Genomic DNA, 21,991 nt, shown 5'->3' with positions numbered 1-21,991 from the left:
TCAGTGGTCTGTAAAGTTCCAATAGTGGTCTGTAAAGTTCAGAGCAAGGGAGAAAGTCTGGGGGGCAGTCTAAGGGCTGTCTTCTCTTCTGGTACTTGACACCCTCTAGCCTGAAGTCTCCCACAGGCCCATGGCCTTGAGACTTCACCTGGTCCCCTCCTCTCTTTCAGGAGATGCACTAAGCATTGCTCTCCTGCTCCATCTTTCCCTAGCTATGAGACCTGGAATCCCGTCACAATAAAAGGAATTTTGGGGCCTCTAGTCATCCGTCTGGATATGGGTATTGAGAGGTTCAAGTACTTGCCACAAGACCTTGGGTCGATCCTTTGATTCTTCTGAGCTTTTGGCCCCTCAACTTCAGAACAGCAATCTAGAAACAAACCCTGCTTACCCTTCAGAGTTGTGACACAGATCAATCTCATTAGTGTTATGTGAAAGACCTTTGTAAACTGTAAAGACGTTTGAATGAGGACCTTCATAATTAGGGAATTGAGGCTTGGATGGGCATACAAATACTCAAAAGGATTGATTTTTCAGTGAATTAGCCCACATCATTTTGGAGTTGGGAAAGAGCTTCAAGGGGTCCTTACCTAAGGGGTCTATTGCGGAGCGTCTCTGCATTTATGGGCTCCCTGAGGGCATACAGCGGGTGTCCTCTCCCTTACAGAGCGAGGTCTCAGCATAGACCCTGTCCTCTCCTGAGTGGCAGAAGCTGTCCCAGAGCCAGCACCTCTGTAAGGAAGGCTACAGCACCTGTGTTGTTGCAATCAGCTTCATGACAAGAATTTATTTACTGGCAGACGCCAGTAAATGCTGGTTAAGTGAATTGATTCCAACAGAAGGTAATGCCCCATGCTAATCCTATACTCTTTTAAGATCTGCAACTTTTCAGGGCAGAAGTGATGGATACTACTGAGGATCAAATTAATTCGGGGGGAAAAAAGAAATAACCAAATAAATCTCTCTAGTTAAAAGATAATACAGACTGTCTATTGTAGCTAAGGAATAAGTATTACAGGTATGTATTATGCATAGACAACAAAAAGAAATAAGAGCACAATTCAATTTCATAAAACTTTACTAATGACTGTTATCAATATGGGCCCCAAACCAGGCTGGGCACTGCAGTAGGCAGAAAGAAGTCACTCATAGTGTTATAACTGGGTGAAGGATTGAATGGTGATGGGGGCGGGGAAGTGTCAGGAAGGATTTAAGGAAGAGGTAGCATTTGATGTGGGCAAAAAAGGGGAACTGGGGGGATAATCCAAGCAGGGAATCATGTGATGAATGAAACTCTGGGCACATTATGATTAAGTCACAACAGTCACTGCATTTGCTATGTAGGCACTATGCGAAGTGTTTTATATACACTATCTTATTTGTTATTCATGGTAACTCTATGAGGTGGGTATTTTTAAAATATTTATTTATTTGGCTTCAGGGGACTTCCCAAGTGGCTCAGTGGTAAAGAATTTGCCTGCCAATGCAGGAGATGCAGGAGACATGGGTTTGATCCCTGCACGGGAAAGATCCCCTGGAAGAGGACATAGCAACCCACTCCAGTATGCTTATCTGGCAAACCCCATAGACAGAGGAGCCTGGAGGACTACAGTCCATGGGGTTGCAAAGAGTCAGACACTACTGAAGTGACTAAGCACACACACACACACACACACACTCACCGGGTGTTAGTTGCGGCACTCGAGATCTTTGAGCTTTTGTTGCAGCATGTGAACTATTAGTTTCGGAATGTGGAATCTAGTTTCCTGAGCAGGGATCAAACCCAGGCTCCCTACATTGGGAGCATGGGGTCTTAGACACTGAGCCACCAGCAAGCTCCTGAGGTAGGTATTTTTATTCCCATTTTACACATGAAGAAACTGGAGACTAGATGGTCACAAAATGGCAGGAATAATGACACCCCCATCTCCCAAGTCTTTGCTCTTATGGATTCCAGCATGGAAGGAATTAGCTGGCGTGCTGCGATTCATGGGGTCACGAAGGGTCGGACACGACTGAGCGACTGAACTGAACTGAACTGAGGATGATACAATGAGAGAAAGTATAGAATAAAGACAAATCATCAACATCTTGTTTATGGATTCTGAGGCGTTTTATTTAACAGAGATGGAGGGCACAGAGGCTTTCAGGAAGGGGAGGAACACGACTAGAAATGTGCTTCGAAAGAGAGGACGTATGTATTTGTAGAACTGAATCACTTTGTTGTACACCTGAAACAAACACAACATTGTTAAGCAACTACACTTCAATAAAAGCTAAAAAAGAAAAGACATGTGCATCAAGGTCACTCCTGTGGCCAGCGGGAGGGTACACAGGAGACCAGTTAGGAGGCCACAACCAAGACCCAGTCTTGGAAGAAGAATGATGGCTTGCCCCCAGGCTCTGCTCCAGGACCAGTAGCCTCTGCATCACCTGCTGCTGCTGCTGCTAAGTCGCTTACCTCATGTCCGACTCTGTGCGACCCCAGAGACGGCAGCCCACCAGGCTCCCCCGTCCCTGGGATTCTCCAGGCAAGAACACTGGAGTGGGTTGCCATTTCCTTCTCCAGTGCATGAAAGTGAAAAGTGAAAGTGAAGTCGCTCAGTCCTGTCTGACTCTTAGGGACCCCATGGACTGCAGCCTACTAGGCTCCTCCATCCATGGGATTTTCCAGGCAAGAGTACTGGAGTGGGGGCCATTGCCTTCTCTGCTGCATCACCTAGAGCTCGTCAACAATGCAGACTCTTGAGTCCCACCCAGACCTAAGGAATTTGAATTTACATGTTAACTTGATACCCAGGTCATTCTAATGCCCATGGAAATTTGACCACCACTGCCACAAAGAACTGGAGTTCTGCCTGAGGGTGGAGTGGGAGAGGGGGGGAATGCTCTGCCAAGAAAGATACACCATTTGGGGACAGCAGATCCCTCTGAGAATCAGAGGAAAGTCAAGGGTCCTTGTCCCAGGAAAAAGGGCCCATGGTGACCAACACCCCCACCTGCAACTTTAGGGCTTTCACAGAGCCCTGAAGAGCCTGAAGACCACTGGCTGGGTCTGTAAGGAATCCCCAAGTCTTAATTCATGAATAATTTAGTAGAGGAAAAGCAGCAAGGAGTTTATAATTTTAAAAAATATCCAAGTCTGAAGCCATGGGCTGCCATTCTAGAGACCTCTTCAGAGCCTGGACGAGGCTTCAGTCACGGTGACCAGGGCCAGGTCTGTTTCCATCCCACCCACCCACCCCTGCATTGTTCTCCAAATTCCCTGGTGACCTAAGCAGACACCCTGGAGCAGCCAACAAGGAGCAGCTTCCTCGAGCTGAACCAGGCCTGTTTGCCTGTCTGCCTGCTTTTCTTTAGTCCCAGAAAAGCCAAAATTAGCCTCACTTTTGTTTCTTTTCTCAGGAGCCTCTACATTGTATCTCAGGAAAGGATTATTGTGCTCTGGGGACCCTATCTTATCGTGGGGGAGGTGATGAGTGAAAGGAAAATGGTCTTTGACAAATTGGTTGAATTCGGGCAATCACATGACTTTCCAGTAATTGCCCACCACTGCTTCAGTGAGGCTATTGTTTCAGCTCCCAAATATTTAGCCAAGTAGGAGACTGGGGAGGGCTGGGGAGCCATCAGAGAGGTTTGAGAGCTTGATAATGTGGGGAAAGGACTTTTTTGGGGAGATCCTCTGGTATTTTGATGGAAATAGTGATACCCAGGAGGCTCTGGCCCCCTGACTTCTTTATCACTAACTGAGTTCTTTGGGGTTTAGGTGACACCTTGGGATCACTTACAGAATTTGGAGAGAGAGGGAAAGATTCCTTTGGAGGGGTGGAATCCAGAGGCCATGAGCATGTGAGCCTCATTTGATTGGGCAATCACTTACCTCACGGCTGGACAGGCTGCCTCCCTGATGCCTCTGGAGCAATTTTTCTTCTCACTATGAGCACTGCTCAGAAAAACAAAACCAGGCACAGTGAGCCAGGGGGCAAAAGTGACTCAAACTGTCAGAGCTAAAGTGTTCGCAGGAAAAATTCAAGGCACAACCAGGCATTTGCCCTTAGACAACTTTTCAAAAATTCCTGCATCTCCGGGGAGAGAGAGAGCTCCTGTTGACCTCAGCCAGGCTTGCTCAGCTTGACATCATGGGACGTTTGGGAGATGAGGCCAGTGGCGGCAGCAGCACGTGAGAATGTCGTGTTATCGACGGGAACACTTTTCCCCTGGGCTCATGCAGTCATCTGTCTGATATGCTAGTGGGTGGAGGTGGGCAGAGGGGAAGGGTGTGTCCAGTCACCGGCGACAGAAAAGAGCCATGAGGTCATCGGAGTTCGAGGCTTTCCTCACTGACCGGTGGCAGCAATTGTCTTCCCAGCTTGCGTTCCCAGGGGTTCACCTCCGCTCTCACGGAGTGTTCTGATACTGGGATTCCTGCTTTGGACATATATTTTCTTTCATTGGAAAAATATGCCCTGATAGCCAGATAGGGGCTATATTATTTGGCAAGAGATTTGAGTTTTAACGCTGAGAAGTGCACAGATGACAACTCCTCCTGTCTCAGCCCTCCTGAGAAGCCCCCTTGCCTCACATAAGCCCCTGCTTAGGCACCACTGTGTAGGCAGCCTTTTACCCTCTTTGCCCACACCCTCCCCACAGATCCCTACTTTGGCATCTCATGAGGATTTGAGACTCCTCCCCCCTCTCCCACCCCCAGATCTCCTGAATTTTAAAACTTGAGGATCTGTGTGATGGGCAGGCCCTGGTGATTCTGCTGCATTGAGTTTGGGAATCATTCAGCCAGCTGATCTCGGGGACAGATTTAACTCTGGCATTCTTGGATTGAAATGTTCTGTGGGATGGCAGGCTCCAGGGAGTAAGCCCCCAGCCTCCCACTGGCACAGGTGAGTTCTAATAATCATTAGGTCTCTGTCTTCTTACTTTAGTGATTCTTAACCCTGACAGCATATCAGAATCATGTGTGGAGTTTTAAAGCAATTACATATGATTTCTAAGCAGAGGGTAGATGGGGGTGCAGGGGTGCAGGGGAGATTCTCCTCTCTTCTCTAAAAAGCAAAAAAAAAGGGCTTTAGAAACCCTGGCAGTGGTTTCACCAGAAGGTTATGTGTTCGCACCTGCTAATCTCTTCGGGAATCTCCCTAATGAGGACCAGTCATTTGGGGCCACGGAGGACAGACAGCCTTCTGAGCAAAGAGGGGCATGGGAACCCCATGACTTGCTCAAATGACTTCTTTTAAAACAGTAGCCTTCTTAGGGAAAGGGATGTGCTCAGATGCTTTAGGTTCCAAGATTGTCAAAGAAGCCTCGAACCCTCGGGTAGATCGTTGCAGGGAAGGAGGTAGGGCGATTCTGGCTCTGCCAGCTGGTGGGGTGGAACCAGGTCTTGACTCAGCATTGTGGAGCCAGCTGGTGTCCTGGGAGGGGGCTGTGGAGGCGAACTGCTGTGTTGGGAGAGCACAGTTAGCGGGGTGGCAGGAGGCAGTGGTTCCTTCTCCAAGGGCTAGGGTTGGGCCTGAAAAGCTGCAGGGAGCATCGCGGGCACCAGCTGAAGAGGCGGCAGGACCGGTGCCCAATAGTGACACCATGAGGCTGCTAGCTGTCACAGCACAAGTCGTGATATATGCAATATTCCTTTGGTTAGACCAGCACCGATCTAAGTGCCAAACCCTTATTCATTCCTGTAATAACAGCTCTGTGAGGAAGTTACTATCACCCTTTTGTAAAGAAAAGGAAATTGAGGCACGGAGGTTATATGAGAGTAGCCAGCAGGCTGTGAACCGGACAGTCTGGCTCCAGAGCCCACATCCTTAACTGCCAGACAGGCCTCGCTGCCTCCATAACATTAGCCACTGTTTTCTGAGTGCTTACTACATGCTATTATGTTCTCTGTGTTCACCACTATCTTATGAGGTAGGAGCTGGTTTTATTCCCATTTCAGAGAAGATTTTTTAGTGGACTGCTCATCATTATTCTCGCCCATTCTGGAAATGAAGGCCAGACTAATCCCACCTAATCTCACCATGGTTCCTCTGTTTTTTGGAACTTCTGAGTCTTTAGGATTCTTAGAAAACTGCAGTTAAGTGAAACTCTTGATTAGGGGATCCTAGGCCTGGAAAATCCATGGATAGCAGAGCCTGGTAAGCTGCTGTCCATGGGGTCGCCAAGAGTCGGACACAACTGAGCGACTTCACTTTCACTTTTTACTTCCACGCATTGGAGAAGGAAATGGCAACCCACTCCAGTGTTCTTGCCTGGAGAATCCCAGGGACGGGGGAGCCTGGTGGGCTGCCATCTATGGGGTCACACAGAGTCGGACATGACTGAAGCGACTTAGCAGCAGCAGCAGCAGCCCCAGATTTACTGAATGAGAGTAGATGAAGGGTGGGGCCAGGAAATGTGAATTGAAAACAAAACCGAAAACAAACCACAGGTGATGCTGATGTGCAGTCAGGGCTGAGAATTACTGTCTTTATTTCACAGTAGTATTTTACACCCTCAATGACCCAGCAGCAGTGTTCCCAGGAACTGTTTCTAGTTTCCAAATCCTCCTGCTTAGAAGGAAGCTGCGGGTGGGAGCTGCCTAGAGGGAAGGAGCTAGCTAAAGACTGGGCGCAGAGAAGCCAAGCCCAGGGGACCCAAGGCTCACAACCACGTGCTCTGTGCTCATGCCCTCTGCTGTCCTTCTGTACTTGGAAACCAGTCTGTTAAAAGACAGTCTCAAATGTCTTATTCTTGGTGAACACTTCTCCTGTCCAGCTGGCCCTCCTGGCCTTGCTCCCACAAAGGCTTGCACCCTGGGAGCCCCAGCACAACCCTCCTTCTGTGTTCCCCCCACACCAGGCAAGACATGCTGGCAGGACTGGGTAATTTTCACATGCTCCCTGGCCCAGCAGGGTGTCTGAGACATAGTCCTCTCTCAGAAGCCTAGCTGACTGAGCAGAAGATAAAGGAGGAAGGGAAGGGTGACGACAGAGGGAGGGGGAAGCCAGAAAGGGCCAGGTGCTGAGCAAGGACGGAGGCTGGTCAGTGAAATTGTATTTAGTGCTGACCCCTTGAGCATTTGTGACCTCTCTTTGGACCCATGGAATATGCCAGTCCAGGCTGTCTCCTGGCCACCCAGGAACTGTGGGCAGAGGACCGAGAGAGCTGGGAAAAATTTTATGACTGCACCAAGAAGCATGACTTACTTGTGTGGATGCTTCTACTCTAGGAGGTAACTAGGGTAGATGTTAATAATCTAATTTTACATCTGAGGAAATGAAGGATCAGGAAACTAAAAAACAGGGATTTCCCCGAAGGTCCACTGGTTAGGATTTTGCACTTTCAATGCAGGGGACCAGAGTTCAATTCCTGGTTGGGGAACTGAGATCCTGCATGCCACATGGTGCAACAACAAAAACAGGAAAAGAAAGTTAATATGTTCAAGGTCACATGACCAATAAGCAGAGGATGGGATAATCCAAATTCCTTGCTAGTCAAAAGTAGCTTAGATTCTTAAAGTTGGAAGAGCCCTGGAATATCATCTGATCCATCTCTAGTCAGTAATGCCCCTTCCCCAAAACATTTCAGAGAAGGGGTGATGGAGCTGTGTGGGATAACTTTAGTACCAGGGAACTCCTGGCCTCCACTGCAGCTGGGACAGACGGAAGGCAAGTTCTTCCTTGCACCAGCTCAATCCTCTCCTCCTGAAGATCAGCCAAAGGCATGGCTCCCTTTCCACTCTGTCCACTCTGCTCTACTGCCCCTGAGACGCCAAGGCTGACATCTAGGACTGAGTGGAGGCCCTCCTGTATGGCACTCTGACAGAGGGCCACCCATGCTCGCTCAGCTGGGACAGCGACTCAGCCGGAACAGTGTGGATGAGTCACGGCTTGCCTGTGGGGATCTATTTCCCAGTTACGGTATATCAAAGGGGCAACATCCTCAGCCACTCTGCCCATTCAGGAGAAGTTAGAGCATCTCGAAGCATCTCCATCCTGCCTCCTCAGAAGTTTGAAAGGTTTTACTCATACAATCTCATAATAAAAATGTACTCTAGGGTGGGAGGGAGGCTCAGGAGCGAGGGGATATATGAATATGGCTGATTCACATTGTTGTACAGCAAAAACCAGCACAACACTGTAAAGTAATCATCTTCTAATTAAAGATAAAATTTTTTAAAATGTACTCAGGGTCTAAAAGACATCCAGGTGAGTCTGGCCTGAAGAGGAGGGAAAGCTACAAATCAAATTGCTTCATGCTTAGGGAGTCATGATAATGACTGACAGTTCGATGGCCTTTGGGAGTTGAAAAACCCTTTTATGGTTTGTTTTCGGGTTTTGCAACCTATCAGTAAGGCAGACGGGAGAAAAGGAAATATTTTTGTGTCTGTGTGTGCAAACAAGAATAAGAGAATCGTCCCTGAGCTGGTGAGTGGTGGAATCAGGACTTGCCCCCAGGCCTTCTGGGTCTGAGGTCACTGATTTCGCCCTGCCCCTTGTGCGGCAGGCCTGAGCAAGCCCTTGAGGGACCACCCAGGTGCTGAAAGCACCAGGCTCACACGTGCTGCCGCTCAGGCTCAGTGCCAGCCACTCCCACTGGGACTGGTGGCAGCACTTCTGAGTCTGGCGCTTTATTGCATACTATCTTATCTCAATAGGAAAAGGCAATTCAGGGGAAGAATTTCCTTGTCACTCTGCTCCCGGCTTTCCATTGTTCAGCTTTCTCAGCCCTGGTTCATCCCCTGGGTCTGACAATTACTCATATCCATGGAGGTGCCTTATCAGGGCTGTCTAAGATACAGGGCCTATTTTTCTCTCAGTACCAGATAAACTGGAATCTGTTCACCCTTTATGGCCTGATATCATCCCACAATCAGCCAGCTCAGAAGCCAGCTGCACAGGGAAGCTGCTTGAACAGCAGTCCCTAGTAATCCAGCAGTTTCCTTCACAAAGCCCTAGAATTTCAGGGTCCTCTACAGGCAAGCGTGATGGAGAACCACCTCTTGGTGAAGCTGACTGTACTTCTGCCCTCAAATTTTACTCTGAAAAACTTTCAACCTACAGAAAAGTTGCAAGAATGATACGATGCACATGCTTATACTATTCACCTGGATTCATCAGTTGACCCCATTTCATCACGTTTGTTTTAGTCTTCATGTATAGCTGAACAATACATACTTTTTCTTGTCTGACCATTTCAAAGTGGCCAAATCATGCTGCTTCTCTCCTAAATAGCTGGCATGTCTATCTGAAGAATAGGGGGTTCTCCTACACAACCATACTATTATCACTCTCAAGAAAATGAAATAATAATGTTAGCTAATATGCAGCACACGCTCCAATGTCCTTGATTTTGGTAATGTGAACGTCATATCCTGGTTAAGGTGATATCCTCACATCACCCCCACAGTAATATGCAGATTTCATCATTGTACAGGAATCTATTTCCATTTGTAATTAATAAAGTAATTAGCAGGGTGTGATGAAATAAAATCTATCTTTTAAGACAGGACAAGAAAACTTAAACATAAAATCCTCTCTCTGCATCCAGTTGCAACTCCTCCCTCTCCTTAATGTCCAGTGAGTATCTGCAATACACATACACCAGAACTTCTCGGTGATGGGGGCGCCTCTTAACTGTAACGTTCACTTTTACCCTTGTTTCCAACACTAGTCATGTAAATTCCCTGAAGATTAGCACTTTTCCCCAATTCTGTAGTGGGTCGTGCTGACTTTAAGCCCACTTTGCACACGTTTCCCTGGACTACATAACCTTGGTGAACTTTATGCAAAACATTAGTAGGTCATTTTGATGTATTTACTGTTCTTTGTCTTGTCCTTTGTCTTAAGAATGACTTCTAACAGAAAGAATAGCTCTCAGAGCTTTCTGAGAATCTGTTTCCTGGGTTATAATCTTCAGTTTGGTTCAAATAAAATTCCCTTTTTTTCTTCTTAGGTTGATTGTTAACTGAATTTTCATACACAAGAGGTACTTTGTGACCCTGTGAATGTCTTCTCATGAGTTTTTAGCAATTATTGAGGTCCTTGCCTGTCAAATATTATTATGATGGATCACTTTGTTTTAATCCCCCCAAAAAATGCTCATTATGAAAAAGGTATAAAATACTGAAAAGTATAATGAAAATATAATTTCTACATCCACACAGAGAGCAAGATGAAAATACATGCACAATACATAGTTACTTATAAGCTTCCCCTCTTCTAATGTTTCCATGAATGTTATTCGGGGGAGCATATAGGTATTCATAACTTTCTTCAGTTTATTTTGTATACTTATATGATAAACAATACTAATTTTAAAAGTTTATAATATTCTGTAACAACCTATGGGGAAAAAATCTGAAAAGGAATCTGAAAGTAAATCTGATTTACTTTGTTGTACAACTGAAACTAACACAACATTGTAAATCAACTATACTCCAATAAAAAAATTTTTAAATGTTAATGAAGCACCAAAAAGTATTTAAAAGCATAACATTTACAAATATATCCATGACAGTTACTTCTGTATATTAACATATATATATATTTTGATATGCCTCTTTTCTTATTCATACTAAAGAAAGTGAAAGTGTTAGTCACTCAGTCGTGTCTGACTCTTTGCAACCCCATATACTGTGGCCCACCAGGCTCCTCTGTCCATGGAATTCTCCAGGCAAGAATACTGGAGTGGGTTGCCATTCTCTTCTCCAGGGGATCTTCCCAACTCAGGGATCCAACCCACGTCTCCTGCATTGCAGGTAGATTCTTTACCATCTGAGCCACCAGGGGGCTCATACTACAGAACTCTCAAAAAAAAAAAAAAAAAATCTGTCCTTTTAGTCTTCCCACCTTGCTTTTAAACAACTAGGCTTTCATATTTTCTCAGGGGCTCTCTCCTGTCTGTTTTCCCTGGTTTGAGAATCACTGCTATCTGGTCTCCCTTTATTGTTCTTTAGTCTTGAGGGATGAGATCAGTAACGAGTTGGAACTACAGCAGCTGCTAGAGCCAAGGGGTTTCTCTTGGAACCAAAGGTTTATGCTGCAAACTTGAAAGGGAAGAGAATTTAGGGGGAAATATTTTTAAACTGGGGAATGTATTCAACTGCTTCTACAGTAAAGAAACCACTACTATAAGAATCCATATAATCCCCTTACTATAGAAAGTCTCATTGTCTTCTGCAGATTTTTCTTTCCATGTTGGAACTGGGAATTCAAGTTGTGAGAATGAGCAAGCCACTCAGGCACTGAACTAGATGATTTCAAGTAATTCAGATCTGTTCCTCTGTGATCTTCTAGGTCTAATACCCAAATAGCATTTGTTCATGAAAGTATAATGTTTAATCTTTCCAAACAAGTGGGGTTTTGAGGCTTTATCACTTTTGTGCCTGTTCTAAATACATTTATGAAAACATCTCACACAAATAGAAAGACTTTAAAAGTAATTTCCTTAGGGCAATGTTCTCAAAGGATCACTTGAGGAGCTTGTTAAAGATTCCCAGACCCTGGGACTTCCCTGGTGGTCCAGTGGTTAAGATTCTGCACTTCCATGCAGGGGGCTCCATGTCTGGTAGAACTAAGATCCTGCATACCTCAGTGCTGCAAACAAACAAACAAACAAAAACAAATGAACAAAAAGCAAACCCCCAAAGATTCCCAGGCCCTGTTCAGATCTAGGAAATCACTAGGGTGGAGCCTAAGAGCCTATTATTTGAACAGATATCACACACACCAGAGCTTTAAGAGCTTTAGGACATACATATTCCACAGTGCACTTGCTGGTCAGAAGGAAAGGCCTGTGGCATAGCTCTTCTCACACATGGTCAGGCTGTCCTTGGGAAAGACAGTGGCAGCTGCAGTGTAGAAGAGCCCTTTTCCGGTTGTGGGTTTAGAAAATCTCTGAGACTTGCACTGGTGATGCTCCAAGCACTAGGACACCTGCAGGAGAGATCAAAGGATGAAGGTCAAGGTCAAGTCCAGAGCAGAGGCAGGACTAGCTAGGCTGCTCTGAGGGCAGGTGCGACTTGTGGTGGGCAGGACTTAGAAGCTGGAAGCTAGATCAGGAAAAAGCAAGAGGAAAGGGCCCTGGCACGAAGGATTCCACAGCAACAAGCAGGATGTAAAGACAGTTTCGACAAACAGTTCTCAACACACCGTGGTGTCTCATTAGCTTGTACTTAATGGAAGTTGGAGAGAATCTAGCCAAGAAAAACAAAACAAAAACAGTATAATCTTGGAAACTTACGGCGGGAAAGCACGTCTGAAATCAAACCTAAAGGAGAAAACTGCTAGAACAAAGCAGTCTTTAAAAAAAAAAAAAGAGTGGGTGGGTGGACCTTTATGGGTAGAAGGGAGGAGCAGGGCGCTGATGTTTTCCTTTACAAGCTTTTTGTTACAGTCTGATTCTCTTTTTAAAAACCGTGTACCTGCGATATTAAAAACAAAAAACGTATTTTAAATATATTTAAAAACAGAGTCTGCTCTGCAGTACATCCTAAAGGATGCTGAAGGATCTCAAATACTTTGAGAAGGGTAATCTCGAGATTATCCCCTTACAAAACAAGCGGTGTGAAATGCACCCCAAGAGCCGTCCTCTGCAGTGCCCCCGAGGCCCGGGCGCGGTGGCGGTGAGGTAGGAACGCGCACACAGCGGGGACTGAGGGGCTGGCACATGCAGAATTCACGACTCGCGTGAGGCGGTGGCTGCACAGTGCGCACGCGCCGAGCCACACAGGCCCTCTCTTCCCGGAAGTCGGCGGGCGGTGGTTTGAATAGATCGCAGGCTGCTGGGGTTTGGCAGAATCACAGAGGGAAAGGTAGCAAGTAGCAGCTGGGATTCACTTCTCATGGTGCCACTAGGGGCCTCCCTCCCCGTCACAACTTGTGGAGGCCACTTACTGCCCCACTAAGGCAGTGTGGAGGGTGAGAAGGGGGCGAGCGCCCCTAACCCAGGATAGGGACTTAGCCCTGCTGCAATCACATAAGAAAAGCTTTTCTTTTTCTAAATGATTGATACAGAGTTCGTTTTCTGTCACTGTGGAAAATATTATTCATATCTCATATTTAAGACTTTTCAGTATTGGAAGGAAACTGCAGACATTTTTAATGTCATATGCTGTGATCTCTTGTTACAGCAAAACTTGGACTCTTCATAAAAGGGGGATTTTATCTTAAACGGATAGTAAAATTCAAACAGAGAGAAGTGCATATTATATAATGAAACCTGTTTTTAAAGTGTATCTAAAATTTCTCTTGATAATGCCTCTTTCTTGAGAGTTTATGAACATGTCAGTCTTCCGTAGGAAAGAATTCACTGGCATGTTCATAAAAGGGAAAAAGGGACAGAGATTTGCCCTTTCATTTTACAGATGAGGAAATTGTAAGGAGAAAGGGACATGACTTGACAAGTCTCTCACTGAAGCAGACCTAGGAACTGGAGCCCAGCCATGCTTCTTGCTCTCCTGGCTCTGGGGGAGCCATACCCCACTGTAACAATCACATGTGAGTGCATCGGGTGTTTGTTCATACGTCTCTTCACCATACTCAAGTACTGGGGGAGATAAGGGGGTTGGTTCTTCAGGGTCTAGACAGATTTTAAGAAAATTTTACTGATACAGTTCTCCCTAAATCACAGATTTCTTTCTTTGGGAGATTAAAATGGGTGATTTTTTTTTTTTTGAGTAGCTTAAGCAGGGGCCGGATGACCACTTAATCACTTATTGGAGTTGTCAGGCTCTTCACTCCTCTGAAGTTTCTTCCATCTGACGGTGTGATTCTTTGGTTACCAGCTGGCTTTCTGGACATATGTGGCCAGGAATTACAGGGAGGAAGGAAACTAATCCTTCTTCAATGTCTACTTTGAGTCATCTAGTGTTAGTAGCGGAGAAGGCAATGGCACCCCACTCCAGTACTCTTGCCTGGAAAATACCATGGACAGAGGAGCCTGGTAGGCTGCAGTCCATGGGGTCGCTAAGAGTCGGACACGACTGAGCGACTTCACTTTCACTTTTCACTTTCATGCATTGGAGAAGGAAATGGCAACCCACTCCAGTGTTCTTGCCTGGAGAATCCCAGGGACGGGGGAGCCTGGTGGGCTGCCGTCTATGGGGTCACACAGAGTCGGACACGACTGAAGTGACTTAGTAGTAGTAGTAGTAGTGTTAGTAGTGTTATGCATTCCATATATATTACTTACTCTTCACAACATGCTTTCTAGATAGCTATTATTCTCAGCCTACCCCAAGAGTTCACCACGTTTAAGTAACAAGCTCCAAGCCATGCAGATAATAGGCAGCACAACTACTATTACACCATCTCTTATGATCAGATGAATGGGCAGGAGAGGAGGATTACACAATTGGTTCCCAGCTTCTCCCTAGTGTAGGCAACCTCTTTGCACTGCTATGTGAGTCTTCAGGGCAATTAACTCCCATTATCATCCTGGTCTGACTGACAGTTAGGGATGGAGTTGCAACAGAGGCCCAGGGCAAGAATCCTCTTAGTAGGAGGAAGGCATTTTGGCTGGCACTTCTTCACAAAGGCTCCAGAGTTACAGAGCTTTGAATAACAGGTTCTTATTAAACAATGAGGCCAAACTTTGCTTCCAAAATTCTCAGTTTAAATGTTCACTCTGGATGAAGAGACTTGGGAGTCTGTTTTGAGACAAGCTCGGACAATGATAATAAGAAATGGTTTGTGAAGGAAGAGGCTGGGACAATGGGATCTAAAGAGATGGTCAACATCTACAGCTCAAGCAATTTGTGCTGGTCAAAGCCAGCAAGATCACTTGATGTTATTGAATGAGTGGACATTCCCATCAGGATCCAACCAACTTCTGGGAGCATAAGCCAGTCTTCCCTTGGAGGGAGGGGACATACTAAAGGCAAACTCCAAGGATGTCATCCTATTCCCATGCCTTTTACCTTTCCAAAGATAAACACTTTTTCTTCCCTGCTGTCACCAATCAGATTAAACACACTCCCCAAGTTGGTACTGTATCCATGACTGTACATTTCTGCTTCCTGAAAAGTTGTGGCTGTAGGGATGGAAAACTGACCAATCCAGCTGTGGTTGATCTGAGGCATGCCAGTCAGCTTCCTACTCTATTTTCCAGTAGCTACCAGTCAGCTATAGAATTAAGTACCAACTCCCAGTTCCTCTCCAGCCTCTTCACCCTTTCTCTATTTCCATTCTGGCTACATCAGAGTCTTCTTTCCTTGGCTAGATTCCCCCCTTCCCTGCTTCCAATTCTCTGTGTGGTTTCATCTTCTGGAATGTTCTCCTAACCCCTACCCCTGCCCCCAACTCAAAAGTTTCATCTTCCATCAAAGTACAGCTTCAGTGATTAAGATCACAAAGCAAAACCAACTTAGCAAACTCCGTTACCAGACAACCAGGGTCCAAAGCAACTGGATAAATAGGGTGGCTTTAGGTTCACTTCTAGTTCACATGTCACACAGGGAATTGATTAGAATCTATGCAGAGACCTGTGAAACCGAACTGCTTCCCAGAGGCACCCCCTCTTTCATGCTGGTGGGACTTGCACTACCCCTTAGGAGCCACTGGGCAGCTGCAGCTGAATCACACAGGCTGCCAGGGGCCAGCCAAGAGCAGAGCTGTGTTTCTTGGCATTTCTCCCAGATCCCCTCGTGGCTGACTTTGGAGGCTGTGCTGGGATTCAGATGTATCCCTGAGCTCCATGGTGAAATACTGTAGTTCTCTCAATCAGGATTTATTCATTCCAGTGTTTCTCCCACCTTAGCTCCAAAATAAACCTGCAAGGGGATCTCGGTGCTTGAATTTAACACCTCCGGCCATGCCTCTTACCCTTTGCGTGCTTTCAGCTACCCTCTAAAGCAGACAGTCCCCTTCACCTGCAGACCCTGCTCCAGCACACACTTTGCCAGATTGGAGCAAGTCCTCGTACCTAGAGCAATTTGCTCTGCTTGCCTTTGCAATACCAGTGATCTTGTAAACACTTGGTTCATCAAACAGTCCTCTCTCAACTTTCAGCAGAAAACTCTAGTGGGTTACTGGAAGGCAGTAGTCAGGTCCCATCAGAACTTGTCATTGTGTCCTAGACACCCAGAATGTGGGCCCACCACTTGCTAGGCTTAGCCAGGTCTTGCAGAATGGGGCTTTGCTGAGATCCAAATATATTAGCTGCTTGTTAGATGAACTCATTCACAGCAGATATTCAGAGTATGGTTGACTCCAAAGGGAAAAGGAAAAGAGGGCCCAAAGTCCTTTAGATTATATGTCAAAGCACGAGTGGTTTTTGACAAACTGCCGATCTTTAGAACAAACTTTGGGCATGTTCAAGTCTGTCCACTGGGCCCAAAGTCTTAGCTCCATTCTGAGCGGTAGTGGAGACCAGCCAAGTTCCATGACAGCTCCTGGTTCCTCACTTTCATGGGCAGCCTCGGTAGAAGCTTAATTCCTACTACGGCTGTCCCTGAAGGTTGATCCCTGCTCAGTTCCTGACAAATGTTTGACCCTGGGCTCTGAGCTGCTGAGTTGGCTCCAGAAAGTGTTACTCATCGGAGGGCAAGTCCACTGGCTTCACAGACCACCTGTGTGCCTGTGATCTGAGTGTCTCCATGCTGTCTTTGTTCCCTCCAAGGTTTACATCTTCAGGATCCCACTGTGGAAAAAAGACACAAGAGGTACCTTGGTGGACTAGACCCATCCTATCTCTTACAGTTCCCCCAACAACAGCTCCAGTCCTGATTCTCAAGGCCCAGGCACAGACAAGAACAAACAGATAAGGACAGGGGAACCAGGCCTGTGATTCTAGGACCTAATAGGGCAAGTGTAACTCTAAATCAAGGAATTAACGGACAGCTACCCTGAATAGATCAGTCCTACTTCCCCTCCTGTTCTCTGTTCCCCCTGCCTTCACCAAGTCCTTCTCTAGTGAGCCTGAGGCATGTTCCCTTTATCCTGAGAATTTCCATCTCTATGCCAGACTCAATCCTAGAAAAGACCAGGAAAACTCAACCTATTCCTTATGGCCTGGGTAAGACTCTCCTCCTCTAAGAAGCCTACCCTGACACCCACTGAGCTCTCACCCTCTTCTCTGTACTGCTTGTATCACTGGTTTGCGGCTGATCATGGGAGGTCCTGCCCTTTGCCTGAGTGTCTACCTTGTCCTCAGGTAGATAAGAGCCCCCTACGAGTAGGGCACTAGTGTAGATAACAGCCCCCTAAGAGTAGGGCACTAGTCTCCCCTTGACCCCCGTTCCCCATATGGTGCTTCTTCTGAACTTGAGGTCAGCTAACTCATCAAAAACAAACACTTAAAACCTAATCCAGAGTGGTGGTCACTGCCAGTGACTATTTCATCACTGACTCAGACAAGTATGGGAAACTGAAATTTGCAGGAGTAGGAATAAAAGGTTAAAAAAAAACAGGTGAGCACACAAGTACTGATGAAGCGGCATACAGTCTTCCTATTGTTCTAATAGTTTGGATAAGAGAGAGAGCTCTGTGTGTGGGCCAAAAGCAAGGGAATCCTTACTGATTCCAGCCACAGAGGTATGTGGGGTTCTTCTGTGGGTCTTCATTTCTCCATGTGTGAACTGGGAGTCTGAATCAGGAACTAGATAATACGAGCTCCCATTTCTGAGTTTCTATGACTGGTGATTCTGAGTCACAAGGCTGCATTTGAAGGTATCAAAAGACCCAGGAAGCAACAAGCAAAGGCCATGTAGGATGTGTCAGCCCAGGCCAGACAGTCTATTTGGGCAAGAAAATAGAGCCAGGCGTAGATGTGCACTCAAGAAAAATGCTCCTCCAGCTGCTCAAACACGAACCAAACAATCCAGTCCTTAGAAGGTCAGGACAAGGTCCTCAAGGCTCCCTGAGTCACTTGACAGACAAATGCCTGCAGCCTGCCAGTTATAAAACACAAATTGTAGCTCTGAACAGAGAGTCCAATTTAATTCGTGATTTACTGGTAATAACTGAACTGATTCTACTACTTGGTCATGAGAAACTGCATCACGTTAAAATGACCACCTCATCTCCCAGTCACTCTGCTGGTGAGGGCCCAAGCTGATCTGCTTGGTGCAGCTCAGTCCCTCGTCTGGGTCTGGGGCTGTGTCAGGCCCTTGTGGTGCTGGTTTCTCATCTATCTGTGTTTGCAGACTTGGAGGGATACCTCTAACCAAATCCCTTCCAGACGTTATCAGAGATGCCAAGTAAAAGAGCTCCCTGGCCCCTCAGCCTCCAAGACCCAGTTGCCTAGCAGTGGAAGCAGGGGCCTGCTCCATTCTCTGAGAATGGACAGTGTGTTTATGGGTGAATTCATTTTCAAGCGGAGACCCACGTGCTGGATCTGGTTTTGGACCAGCCTCACCAGGAGGGCCTAGGGTGCTTACCAAAAAGGCTCCCTTGACCCCATCTGTAGTTTGGGATCTAAGGCTTAGCATTTGAACAAACTCCTAGGGTGATTCTTAGCCACCCTGATGTATCAGAACCACTGCTCCAGCTCCTAAAATGTCTTCTTAAGAGTTATCCTTGCTATTCCCGAGCAGTTCAGCTGCCAGGAAACAGAAACTCTGATGAGGTGCACTCTTTAAACTGGGTTAAAACCTTCAAAAACATTTTAAATCTCTTCCTTCTGAATTCCCAGAATAATGTGTTTTTAAATGTCATTTTAAGTAATAAAAACATCGCTGGAATCCAGGCATTCAGAGAATTTGAGCAAAAGATAATCTACTCTCTGATCATAAAAACAAAAAAAAATCCTGGGAGGTGACAGGCACAGGTGGTTGTCATGAATCATGTGCTCATTTGTCACTTGGAGGCGAGGATGGCAGGGAGACAGGAGCCAGCTGCCCAAGGTCTCCAAGCGACAACAGGGGGGAATGTTGATCCATGCTCTCACAGTCACTCCCAGCACCATTGCCATTAGGGAGCTGCTGGGCCTCCTCCTGTTCAGAGACTTTTGTTCCAAGCACATTTCTTCCTTGGGTCATGTATCTTCTCTGAGTCCCCATTAGATGGTTCAGACAAAGCAGAAAGAACTCTGAATTGAAAAAGCCTGGAAAGAACCTCAACTTTCAGACTCTTCTCTTATTTTCAGATTTTTTTTCCCCTAGAGGAATTTGGCATGGGCCCAGCCATCTCAGAGGGGCTCACAAAAACAGGAACTGAAATCAAGCCACAGGAAGTCCCTTCTGGAATAAAGAGAGAGCACAATTGTCCATACCTGCTCCGAGATTAGGGCTTCCCAATACTTCTGCTGCAGAATAAAAAGAGATAAAGAAAAAAAGTGTTGAATAGAGTTTGCCACCATCACTGAGCAGAGCAGAGATCAGCGCCAGCCCGTCAGCTCCTTGAGCCAGAAGCCTGGCCCTCCACTGGGCTGGAGGCAAAGGAACAGCTGACTTCAGCAAGCAAGAAGGCAGCAGCTACTAGCGGCTCCAATTTAGTTAAATGGTCACTAGGATAATTGTGATAATTATGAAAAAGATTATTATCTATACAGATTTTTAAATTACTATTATTAGGACTTATATTATTAGACATAACAATGAATATTCCATTTATTAACCACATGGCTGAGATGAGTCAACTTGAAACCATAAAACTAAAAAAGAGAGATGCAAATAAAATCTTCACTTCAAAACTACGAGGTATTTGCTTCCACCCAAGATTCATTTTTAATCAGCCTTTACTGTACAGTTGGTTCCACCCCAAGCCTCAAATATATCTGATTCAGGTTCTTAAAGGGTATGTTGCCATCTGCTCTCATTCCTCCGGCATCTCCTGCAGTGCCTGGGACATGTGTGTTTGTGTGTGTGTGTAGCTGTGTTATCTGAATTAAGATTATAAAAACTTTACTGAACCCCTCTATTTGCTGATAACTGCTAGCTCAGAGACGGGGCTCAGCTATGTGTGTGTGGGGGGGGGTGGGGGGGAGTTCCACTCTGGGCCAGAGGTGGAGGAAGGGGCGGAGCAGGCAGAGAGCTGTCCCAGGCTGTGCTGGCAGAGCTCTGCCCCAAGCTCACACCCAGGGCACCTGGTAGGCCCGGAGCAAAGGGCAGAGACCCCACCTTGACCCTGAGGAGGGCAGGGAAGGGGCACCAAAGCTGGGTTCTTGGTCAGTGCCCCCACACAAGCTTCCTACCCCTCACTGGGCAGGATGTGGTGGCCCCAGCAGGAGAGAGGGCAAAATATGGGGGTAGGTGAGGCAAAAAGAAGCCTGACAGTCTTCTCCCCAGGTCCTCCCTCTTCCCCCGCCTTCCCATCCTCCCCCTTGAAGTCCTTCCCCTTTTTTGCAGGAGGACAGAATGTACTTCAAAAACTTGAGTCACCACTGACTTCAGCTGTACCACGCCTTTTTCTTTTGAACAACTCTTTAATTATAAGATTTTCAATCATACACAAAAGTAAAACAATAACACCCATGGACACACCCTCCTTCATTTGTTCTAGCTCCCCCAAGCTTTCATTTGCTGAAGTATTTTAAAGTAAATAATGTCATCTGTAAATACTTCAGTATGTATCTTATAGATAAGGACTTTAAAAAAATCCTAAGCACAATGCCATTATTATGCCTAACAAAATTGTTATAATTCCACAGCATGCATTTTTTAATGACATCCTGCTGGAGGGAACATAAACTGAAAAAAAAAAAAAAAGATTAATTGGGGAAGATACAAAATTACTAAAAATGATGGTTCCCCATACACTGCAAAAGACGGAAATGTTGATGACAACATAGGGATTGAAAAAGTTATATAACTTCTGCAAACGTAATGGAAATAAAAGGAGAGGTGAAAGAAAGAATGGTAACCTTCATCTTTCTTTAGAAAATACAGATGTTCATGTAAAGTATAATTGGTGATGTGTGATTACCACAGTGAGTTTTGTTGTTTGTTTTAAAAAAATTACTAAATTCAGTGGGATATACTGGATTATATTCTGGAACAGAATAAGAATTTTAATGGAAAAACTGGTGTAATTCAAATAAAGTCTGTACTTTAGTTAACAGTAATGTGCTACCGTAATAATGTTAATTTCTCAGTTCTGACACATGCAGCATGCTGCTGCAAGGTGGTAATCTTAGGAGGAGTTGAGTGAAGGTAAACAAGAGCTCTCTGGACTACCTTTGTAACTTTTCTGTAAATCTAAAATTATTCCCAAAGAAACAGTGTATTTAAAGACAAGCAAACAAATAAGCAAACAAGTAAAGAAGCTGGAGTCCTCCAACTAGGTTTGAAATGAAACCTTGAAACCTCCTTTCCAAAATCTTCAGCAACCTAAAATTTCAGAAGAGTGCCCTCTAGTGGAAGTAGTAGATGAGAATGTCCCTAAGGAGTATGATTAATCCAAATCTTTGTAAAGGAGGTCTCTCTCCACCCCTTACGAAAAAAGGTGAAAGTAACTAACATTTTTGTAGTCTTTTCCCTGTTTCAGGAGCAAAATTTGTTCATTTTTGTATAGAAACTTTTTAAAAAAACAAACTGAAGACTGCACGTAATTCTATCCCTGAGAGCCTTTATGATTTAATGAAGGAACAGCCCTCTGAAACACACACACACACACACACACAAATCAAATTATGCAAATTCCTTTTCTCTCTTAACACAGAATAAACATTTCTGTATACCCTTAAATTGTCTTTCAGTTCAGTTCAGTTCAGTTGCTCAGTTGTGTCCAACTCTTTGCGACCCCATGAATCACAGTACGCCAGGCCTCCCTGTCCATCACCAACTCCCGGAGTTCACTCAGACTCACGTCCATCGAGTCAGTGATGCCATCCAGCCATCTCATCCTCTGTTGTCCCCTTCTCCTCCTGCCCCCAATCCCTCCCAGCATCAGAGTCTTTTCCAATGAGTCAACTCTTCGCATGAGATGGCCAAAGTACTGGAGTTTCAGCTTTAGCATCATTCCTTCCAAAGAAATCCCAGGGCTCATCTCCTTCAGAATGGACTGGTTGGATCTCTTTGCAGTCCAAGGGACTCTCAAAAGTCTTCTCCAACATCACA

The 21,991-nt window shown here is 45.7% G+C and overlaps 1 protein-coding gene and 1 non-coding gene across 7 annotated transcripts in view; one reads left to right on the top strand and one right to left on the bottom strand.

Moving 5' to 3' along the window:
• Window positions 1-2,091: 2,091 nt before the first annotated feature.
• Window positions 2,092-21,991, bottom strand: part of TMEM44 (transmembrane protein 44) — a 57,395-nt gene continuing 37,495 nt past the window's right edge. For 2 of the 6 annotated variants that reach the window (XM_024991733.2, NM_001099131.1), the window contains 2 exon segments: window positions 19,207-19,239; window positions 15,708-16,635 (listed from right to left, as the gene is read on the bottom strand). In XM_024991733.2, the coding sequence (XP_024847501.1) occupies window positions 16,525-16,635; window positions 19,207-19,239 (144 nt within the window). In that variant the 3' untranslated portion in view covers window positions 15,708-16,524. 6 annotated transcript variants of the gene reach the window in all.
• MIR2287 (microRNA mir-2287) lies at window positions 8,544-8,617 on the top strand. Its single transcript, NR_036330.1, has one exon. It is a non-coding gene; the product is annotated as a microRNA mir-2287 (primary transcript).

Source organism: Bos taurus, chromosome 1, assembly GCF_002263795.3.
Source record: "Bos taurus isolate L1 Dominette 01449 registration number 42190680 breed Hereford chromosome 1, ARS-UCD2.0, whole genome shotgun sequence".
Taxonomy (NCBI): Eukaryota; Metazoa; Chordata; class Mammalia; order Artiodactyla; family Bovidae; genus Bos; species Bos taurus.
The sequence above is the reverse complement of the archived record's forward strand: the minus strand, read 5'-3'. Positions and strand labels throughout refer to the sequence as shown.